Source organism: Podarcis raffonei, chromosome 16 (assembly GCF_027172205.1).
Source record: "Podarcis raffonei isolate rPodRaf1 chromosome 16, rPodRaf1.pri, whole genome shotgun sequence".
Lineage (NCBI taxonomy): Eukaryota > Metazoa > Chordata > Lepidosauria > Squamata > Lacertidae > Podarcis > Podarcis raffonei.
Genome location: NC_070617.1, coordinates 16,023,039 through 16,032,755, shown reverse-complemented (window position 1 = coordinate 16,032,755; position 9,717 = coordinate 16,023,039). Strand labels below are relative to the sequence as shown.

The window sequence follows — 9,717 nt, the reverse complement described above, 5'->3', positions numbered from 1 at the left end:
CTTGCAAGAGGGGAAAAGTGACCCAAGTGTTGGGACTTTTAAATTTTGAGAAAAGGCAAAGAGGAGGCAACATGATAGAAGTTTATAAAATAATGGATGTCATGGAGAAGGTGGATAGAGGATTATTATTATTTTTGCCCCTCTTATGACCACAGTTCGTGGACATCCAGTGAAGAAGAATGTTGGAAAATTAAGGATGGATAAAAGGAATTCTTCACACAGCACATAACCTGTGGAACTCTCTGCCACAGTAATGGTCAGCAACCTAGAAGGCTTTAAATGAGGATCAGGCAAGTTTAGGGAGAAGACTAAGGATGGCTACTAGCGGCGGCTCTGTTCTGCCTCCACAGCTGAAGGCAGGAAATGCTTCTGAATACATGAGGGAGGGAGGGCTCTGGTCCTGCTTGTGGGGTTCCCAGAAGGGGCACCTGGTTGGCCACTGTGAGAACAGGATTCTGGACTAGATGAGATCCCACTGGGTTGACCCAGCAGCCAGGCTCCTCCTATGTTCTTGAAGTGCAACCAGCAGAGCTTGTGGGAGAGAAGCCACCCGACATATTCCCCTTCTTCCAAGTGACAGGCATAGTGCTGGCTGAGACTGATGTGAGTTGTAGTCCAAAACATCTGGAGGGAATTAAGCTGGCCAAGGTTGGGCCAACTGAAGAGGTTGCAAAGCCAGAGTAATGTACACAGCAAGAATTAGCACAACGGCACAAAAAACCCCTATGATCTAGCAGGTGTTAGCTAGGGCCAAGTCCCACTGAAATAGTGTTCAAGTCATGCCTAACTTGGAAGCACCGCCAGGCTCCAGACCTGGTCTTGGTTGAGCTCAGCAAACCTAAGTGCTAGAGCTGTTTCCCGAATCTCTGCTAAAACTTCCCAAATTAAAGTTGCAGGTCCATTTCAGTTACACTCAAACATGTTTCGAGTAAGGATGATCTGCCCCTCAAAAGCAACACAGGCTGCACATGCTCAAGAGTGCAGAAGGCCATCTGGACGCCACAGAAACTTGGCACACCCCCATGCCTTAAAGAGGAAGTTGCATCTTGCAAAGGGACACAGCATGCCTTAGAGGAGTGGTTTGTTTTTAAGCCCCACTTTGGGAGTTCCACTTTGGTGGAAACTTAATTTCAGGGATTTAAAGTCCTGTCCACCCCTACAACAATATAATAACAATTTATTATTTATTCCCTGCCCATCTGGCTGGGTTTCCCCAGCCACTCTGGGTGGCTTCCAACCAAATATTAAAAACAATACAGCATCAGACATTAAAAGCTTCCCTAAACAGGGCCGCCTTCAGGTGTCTTTTAAAAGTAAAATAGTTGTTTCTTGCCTTGGCATCTGCTGGGAGGGCGTTCCAAAGGGCAGGGACCACTACCGAGAAGGCCCTCTGCATGGTTCCCTGTAACCTCACTATACTATAACCTATACTATAGGGTTGGGGCAGGATCCATCCCCAGATGGCAAGGAGGCCAGTCCAGATCAGAGAATCGGGCAGATGCCACAGGGCGATTTGGACTCACGGGAACCTCTTTTTAAAAGTTGGGCATGGGCAAACTCTCTTGGGTACACCCTGCTCATTTCAGAATCAACTGGAAAAAGGACAACTCTCTTTGTAGAGGGAGAGGTGGGAGGAAATAAAGGGGTTCCCCCACCCACCTTTGCCCCCATCTCATCCCCCACAATTCAGACCACATGAAGGCTCAAGAGCAGGCATCCCCAACCTGCGGCTCTCCAGATGTTTTCGCCTACAACTCCCATGATCCCTAGCTAACAGAACCAGTGGTCAGGGATGATGGGAATTGTAGTCCAAAACTTCTGGAGGACCGAAGGTTGGGGATGCCTGCTCAAGAGAGACACCAGCAAACCAGAATACAGGGAAGAGTTGGAAGCCATAAGAACATAAGAACCTGCTGGGTCAGGCCAATGTCCCACCTAGTCTAGCATCCTCCTCTCAAGGGGCCAAGCAGATACCCCAAAGGGAAACCCCCAAGCAGGACCCAAGCACAAGAGCCATCGCCCTTCCTCAGGCTTCTAGCAACTGATATTCAGAAGCACTGCTTCCTCTGTCTGTGGAGGCACAGCATAACCATTATGGCTGGTAGCCATCAATAGCCCTTTCCTCCATGAAGTTCAATCCTCTTTTAAAGCCATGCAAGTTGGTGGCCATCTCCGCCTCCTGTGGGAGGGAGTTCCATAGTTCAACATCCAAGGCCCCTGGCTTGGCATCTTTGCTCAGTTGACCCACGTTAGGGAGCAGGTTGTGTGGACCGCTGGTGGCCTTCCCCACCTCAATGGAACACACCATCGCAGGAAAAGAAGTATAGACTAATCCCTCCTCTCCAATAAAATACAAGTGACCACAGATAAAGATTTACAAACATCTTGCATTTTTATTAAGCCAGTCGATGTGTTCCAATCTTACATAGTGGAGGGCCGTATACCGGTAAGTCAGGGGCCAGTTCACATCTCTTCCTCCCGCCCAACTCATACTGAGAAGAGCTTTATATGGATGCTCAGATATGGCTCCTGGCCACCTTTAGGACTGCAGATCACGTAACACGCCCCCCTTCCCACCGACTTTTGAACTCCCCACGCTTTTCAGAGAAGCTGCAGTTTGGGCCATACCCCAACACCGTTTCTGCTGTAGTCCAAGTCTTTGGAAGCAGCCAGCTCTGGTGCGCAAACTGGCACCAGCGGCAGCTCCCCCCCCCCCATTTCTCTCCTGCCACCAGTTTTCCCAGCCAGAGAATCTCGGCTGGATTTTTTCTCCCTTTCTAGATGCAGAGAACACGCACACAACATTGAAGGAACAGAGTTAAGCGATGGAAGCAGGAAGAAAAGAACTGGAGGGCTATTTGGCACAGCCTACAAGGGTATCTATAGAATTCAAACCCATGTTTCCACCCATGGCTAATGTCCCATGTGACACACACACACACACACACACACACACACACACAGGCTTCTGATGACAGTCCAAAAGATCAGGTTTACTTGGGTGGATGAGCAGCAGAAACCCCAATTTCCGGGAACATAAAATATTAAGATGGATTTCCCACATGGTTTCTCTCTTCCTGCTTAGCCAGAGTTGTTGGGGCTCTCGAGAGTCATTATCACCAGGGCCAGAGCTTGGTTGTACATCATTGGGTTAGGAAGAGGAACTTTCCCCCCTAAACAGTAGACTCAAATGTGCCCGCTGTGCCTTTGACCTTTGCCATGTGCTAAGCATTAGGTAGAAGCAGCTCATACAAAGGAGACCTTACACATTTACCATCTCTTCCTCCTTCTGACAAGCCAGTCACAGACTCCCAAAAAAGTGAGGACGGAAGAGGGGACTTTTTTTAAAAAGAGAGAAAATCCAACCAGAATGTATTACTGCTTACTAGGAGTTAGGCTACACTGCAGAGATGGTCTAAAGGCGGGTGCGATACTGACGGTGTAGCCCAAACAAGATGTTTCAAAATCCCTTTACTCCCCCATCCACTTAGAGGAAAACAAAGGGCCTGGGCCCCATCAGCATCTGCTGCTGAATGCTTGCTGAGTAAACAGGTTGGATTTCAAAGCTGAAGGCCACAGGGGCTGCTGTTGGAAGCCAAGTAGGGTGCCGACAGAGCTGGTTGCAAATTTGGCAGGATCTGTTTCCTCAATAAGTAATAATGATGATGATAAATTTCCACACTAAACCCTGCTTCCAAAAGAAACAAGGCTCCAGGCTTGAAAGCCTCACCTTTTCTTTTTCTTTAGATCAGCCTGGACCTCCTTGGCAAGAGTTACTTTTGGGTGAAGTAGTAATCTCCAAATGGAGGCAGAAATGTCAGAATTTACATTTAAAACATCCAATTAGCTTGAGCCGATTATTTTTTCCCCAAGTGCTTTGGGGGGGGGGGTTCATTTATAATTTGTAATCTAATTTTAACTTCTCCAAAACAGTGGCCCAACGAACAGCACACACACACGCACACATACGCAATGCAGAAAATGTACAGAAGTACTTTTTTGTTGGAAGCTCTTTCGAGAGTTCTGGTGGGCCACTTAGACCTCTTTTGATACTCCTTCAAATCCTCCAATACCTATTTGCTCTGGCAGTCCAGCTCACCATTTCTGTAAAATCCCTGTTCAATTCACAAAGGGTCCACCTGCACCTTCCCCGGCTGCAGGAGGAGCAAGGGAGGGAAGAGAGGTTCTGCCAAACCTTACCCTGCAGGATAGGAGCATTCAACTGCCTGTACTTCAGAAGGGCAGGATTCTTCCCACAGCCAAACCCTTGGAGAATCCTTAGTTACTTGTTTCTCAAAGTACAAAGAGGACTTCAGTGCTGCAAAAGTACCTTACACAGCTGGTGGGCTGCACTCAGCCTGCAGAACTACATACACCCTTCTTTTTAAAAATGCCCATTTTATGTCAAGTCATTTTGCCCTGCCCACGGTTTTAAAATATATCACTCAGGTAACAACTCCATTTCTTGATTCCACTGCCTCTTCTACCAAGGCTAAAACTTGCCCCTCACAACTACAAAGTGGTCTAGTTTGCTGGTATTTCTGAAGTCTGCACATGCTCTTGTGTACCTTCCTCTCCTCTCCTTGGCCCAGTTTGCATCATGGAAGCTCAAACAGAAAACCAAGTAGCTTTTCTCTCTTCCCCTGCCCTCTGCTTCACCATTTCAAGCAGAACAGCCCAGAATCCCTTAAAAAACAACCCCAAAGCAAAACCAGGAAGGAGCAGGTGAGCAACAAAACAAAAACCTTTTTTCCCCAGTGTATCCTCTTGGGGGCAAATGATGGGACTCGTGTTCAGTTGCTATTTTGAGAGTGCTAAGCCAGAGAAATCTAATCTATGGTTCCCAAAGGGTGGTGGCTGTGCTGTCGCCTTCCTGCCAAAGGTAGGGGCGTAACGGAAGCAGCGAAGAATTTCATCCTGGGTGCCTTGTTAGGGGTGGAAAGGACGCCTGGGAACAGCATAAAATGTTCGAATGTTTGGGGCCAAACCCCATTAATGGAAAACTCAAAAGCTTAAGAAACCTGATTAAAAAGAGATCGAGAGAAGCAGGCAGCGAGGGCCAAATACAGAACCTGCAGAAAACCATCCAAGATGGCGGCACTGGATGGCCCACAAAGCCACCAGAGGCATCGCTGCCTTGGAGGAAACCACACCTGGCTCTCCAAGAAAACAAGAGTGGGGAAAGGGGGAGGCCTGGCTGGCAACTCACCCATTTCCTATTTGCCTGGCGGAAGGGAAGTGGAATGCAGAAGGAAGTCCTCGCAGGAAACTGCTTCCAAGCCCTTCCAGTATCTTCCCTTCCCAGAGGGTGTCAAAACCAGGCCTGGGGATGGGGAAGGAAGACTTGGGAGGTGTATAGGGCACAAGTTTATTAGGCCCTGAGGTGACTTCCCCCGGCCCCCGTAAGAAAAAGCTAGCTTCAGGAAGAAATGGTTTGCCACTACCTGCATCTTTCTAACAGTGACCCATTGGCAGGCTCAACATAAAACACTGGCAAATGTGGAAGGGAGTCAGGCGTAGAGAACCCATTCAGGAACCTCAACACTCAGACCTTAGTTAACCCTTCCTGGTTTATGGTATTTCAGAGGAGGCAGAGAATACTGGGGGAAGGGAGGCCCCATGGCTTTCTCTGTGGCAAAGGGATACCGTCAGGTTTCCTTCTCCTGCTTAGCCTGCAAAGCCCCCCTTCACTCCTCTCCAAAAGCTCTGCACAAGAGCTTCATCCTTCCTACAAAAGCCACAAGGAGCCACAGAAAATAGGGTTTGTTTGTTTTTCAGGGCAAACCAAGAAACCTAAAGCAAGCCCAGTAGAAGGACCACAATTTTCTAGTTACCTGTTGTCTGGTGAACAGGGGAATAGAAAGGGGAGGCGGATGGAACAGCACCATGCAGATGGACGTTTAACCCCAGGGAATGAAAGGAGAGCTGTAATGTGGGGTTTGTTTCCTCCCTGGCTCAAGCAGCCCAAGATGGTCTATGACACCACTCACGAAACGCAACACTTTATGAGAAAAGCAAGGCGTGGGAAGATGGTGCGGTCTTTGGACAGGCAGAGTGGAGGGTGCAGGAAGGGAGGGGAATGAGGCCCACTGTTCCCTTTTCACAGCTAACTCATCCCACCCCCACCCTCAAGGAAATAAATAATGTTTTCATTCAGAAGCTTCTTATAGAGAGCTGTTTTGCTTTGCTGAGACAGGATCACTGTTCCCCTGCCACCTTGACATCTTTCAAACACTCAAAGGTGAAGAACCCTCCCCGGTTTTGGGGGGAAGGGGGAGACAAGGGAGGGGAAAGAAAGAAAAAACAAGAGGGGTGTTCACTAAGCATAAAAAAAGAAAAACACAATAAGGGGAAGGGGCGGAAATGAAATAAAAATGGGAGAGAAAACGTCCTCCTCCCCATCACCAGATTCTGAAAGAGCCTCCCGCAAATCCTGATCCCCTCTCTCAGGATCACCGGCTCTTTCGCAGCGTGGATCCGGTGGCAAAAAGTCACAAATGTCGTGTTTTTGTTTCAAGCGTAGGCGGCAAGCTGCCTGCAGGATCCTGGAGACGAGAAACCAAGCAAGCTTTTTGGAGATGAATGGAGGCCCTCCCTCCCACCGCTCACACCCGTCCCCATCAGCTGGGAGAAAAGGAGACCACCTCTCCTCTGTCCGGCCGAGATCCGTCTCTCTTCCCCAAGTGGCTGTGTGGTCTGCCACAGACGCCGCCCGTTTGGTGAGATGGGGAGGGGATGGCGGGGGTGTGGATGTGGGGTGGTGTTTCGTGCACACGCCCAGCTGCTTGTTTTTCATGGATTGCCGCAGCGGCGGCAGCTGCTTCGTGTCCAAATATCGCCTGTGGTTTTGACTTCTTTCGTTCCAACGCTGCGCGTCCAAAGACGGGGAGACAGAGCTTCAACCAACCCAGCGGCTTCTCTCCCCTCAACCCATTTCCTTCCACTGCTTGTAGAATTCCAGAACGTTCTTTATCTCGACGCTGGCGTTGGCTGCCGCCTGGATCGCAGACTGGGGAAAGAACAAGGGAGTTGGCATCCAAATGCAGAAAGGCCCTGGAGGGGAGGTACTGTTCTTTGCATCTCGCTCAGCAACTCTTAGCTACCCTTGGATGTAACCGTCCTCCCCACCCTGAACCTCAGACCTTTCTAGCCCTGAATTCTGTCTTCCAACAGTATCTGGGCAGCTGAATCCTGGGAATATCACAGGCAGAGCATGGTGGTGGAATTGCTCACTTGCTGCCAGCAACAATTAAATAGTAAAAATGGAACCTTGCCTCCTGGCAGATTAACCAGCTGCAAGCCTATCCCACCATGTCCCCAGTTACTTTCAACCACTACATTGCACTCATCACGTGGCAATGAGTTCTGCAGGTATACATTTTGTTATCGTGAGTGGTACTCTCTCTCTATTTCAATAGACAACACTGCTTTAAAAAAAGTATTCCATACCCCAAGTCAAAATATCATCATGAAGGCGGAACAGTTTGGTTTCAGACCACACTCACCTTCATGGGCGCAGAAAGCTTGCTTGGGTCATCCAGCTGGAAGCCTGTGAGGATGGTCACCATCCCACTGGAGTCATCTTCGCTGCCCCCTTGAGAGGTTGTCAGCTGTTTGCAGCTATCCAGTATCTTATAGAGGTTCCTGTTATATTAGTATTGAGGCAAAAGAGAGAAAACAGTGCCACCATTTGGCTTAGTAAAAACAGCTCTCTGCTTGTGAATGCAGCTTTGCTTAAAATTTGATGCAGGTTGAAGCAAATGCTTACCAAGCATCTAGATCCTGCCTCTTCAGTTTATGCCTCTCAAAGCTTTTCCCAACTTCTTTCTGGCAGCGGATGTACCTAGAGACAAATACAGTACATTTATGCATATTTATCCAAATAACCCTGCTAAGCAGTGTCCGTGTTTTGCAGGTGAGAGAAGCCAGTTGTTAAAGCAAGATTTGCTCATTGACCAAGATCAAGCTGAGAGAGAATCTGAACCCATCTCTTCCCAAAAGCTCCATCAAAGTTAAAAGGCTCCACCTGGCAGTGGTGGCCCCATAGTTGTGGGGTCCCTCCTTGGAGAACTCTGCTCAAACCCCTTGCTTGAGACCCTACAATATTTTACTGCAATTCTATCAGAAGCTGCTTTTTATTGTATGGTGTTTATTCCACTGTTGTACTGCATTTAAGTTTTATGGTAAGCTGACTTATAAAGACTTGACCTAAAAGGTGGAGCAGAAATCAAAAGAAACAAAATACAGTGGTACCTTGGTTTACAACCATAATCTGTTCTGGAGGTCTGTTTGTAAACCAAAACATGTTGTAACCCAAGGCACGCTTTCGCCAATGGGGCCTCCCAAAAAAATTTGTTCGTAATCCAAAAAAAAGTTTGCAAACCAGGACACGCACTTCCAGGTTTGACGTGTTTGTAATCCAAAACATATGCAAACCAGACTGTTTGCAAACCAAGGTACTACTGTAAATATTTATTATTATTAAAAACACCAAATGCCTGCACACCTATACTGGGAAAGGGATGGAGGTGCAATGTTCAAATTTTTATTGCAAACAGGTATTCACATTCAAGGGCAGGACCCAACAGCTGTTTTACATATGAAAACTGAAGCCTGATCAGGGTGTATATGTAACATACAACCTAACGAGCCATCCCAAGAGAGGCTGCTTCTTAAACACGGTTCTTTATTACCTGTTCCAATGCACAATGAAAATGAATACTGTTGACCAGGGGGCTCAACCTACCTGTTTCCCTTTTTAAATTCTGCCTCTAGATATCGGATGCTGTCACGAGCTCCCGCATTCTCTTTCTTCAGGAAGTCTAGGCCATCAATTACTAAGGATCGGAGAAAAACAAGGTGGTTACATCTTCTGCTTCCCTTAAGGCAGCGGTTCCCAACTTTTTCTGGTCACTGCCCCCTTGGTTCCACAAGATCATCCCCAGTGCCCACTACCCTATAAAAAGCATTGTTCAGAACAGCGGTTTGCACAACCCGCTAAGAAACACACAGTAAATAGTTAACAACCACACATTTATTAACGCTCCAATTAAAACTGGTTAGTTTAACTGTCAACAAAGTAGATGAACCTGCACTGGTGATACAGCTGCCCACCTGCCTCTTAGCACCCCCCACGTAATCCCACTGCTCGCTCCCCCCTCCCCCCAGGGCAATCAACCCTTTCACTACCTGGCAACAGCAATTGTCCTGCTGAGGAAACCAGCCCTGTGGTGGGAGGGGCCACTTACCTGTCCGTGGGATGATCACAATAAACCTTCCACTGGCAGCCAGCTGCCTGATGGTGCAGAGGTGCTGGCAGAGAGCCTGGGTGTCGGGGACCAGGTAAGGGGACATCACACACTGTGCTTTGGGCTGCTGGAGGCTCCCTTCCAGCTGCGACACCTCCAGCTGGGGAAAGAGAGAAGGAAGCAGGAGCCTTAAGGGAAGAAGCTCTCAGCAAGAGACCAAATCCGTTAAGGAGTGTTCTCAGTGGCCCACCCTGTGTTGTCAGATGACCAGCCCATCAGGCAGAGTACAAAAAGTTTTATGTAGCAGGCTGCAGGTTCAACCCTACACAACTCCAGGTAGCGAAGCTGGGAAAAAGACTCTTCTCTGCTAGAGACTCTGAAAAGGACAAGACTATACTGGGACTATATGGTTTGACTCAGTTCGTGGCAAGATTTCACAGAACTGGCTTCAGCAAGAATCCAGAGTCTC

General features: G+C 48.2%; 1 protein-coding gene across 1 annotated transcript in view; it reads right to left on the bottom strand.

The window, feature by feature from the left end:
* Positions 1-4,814: 4,814 nt before the first annotated feature.
* The window catches only part of SMG5 (SMG5 nonsense mediated mRNA decay factor), a 28,890-nt gene continuing 23,987 nt past the window's right edge, over positions 4,815-9,717 (bottom strand). Inside the window, exons 18-22 of the mRNA XM_053369607.1 lie at positions 9,249-9,408; positions 8,747-8,837; positions 7,769-7,843; positions 7,506-7,644; positions 4,815-7,009 (exon numbers count right to left, since the gene is read on the bottom strand). Of these exons, the coding sequence (XP_053225582.1) occupies positions 6,926-7,009; positions 7,506-7,644; positions 7,769-7,843; positions 8,747-8,837; positions 9,249-9,408 (549 nt within the window). The 3' untranslated portion in view covers positions 4,815-6,925. The remainder of the gene's footprint in view (positions 7,010-7,505; positions 7,645-7,768; positions 7,844-8,746; positions 8,838-9,248; positions 9,409-9,717) is intronic.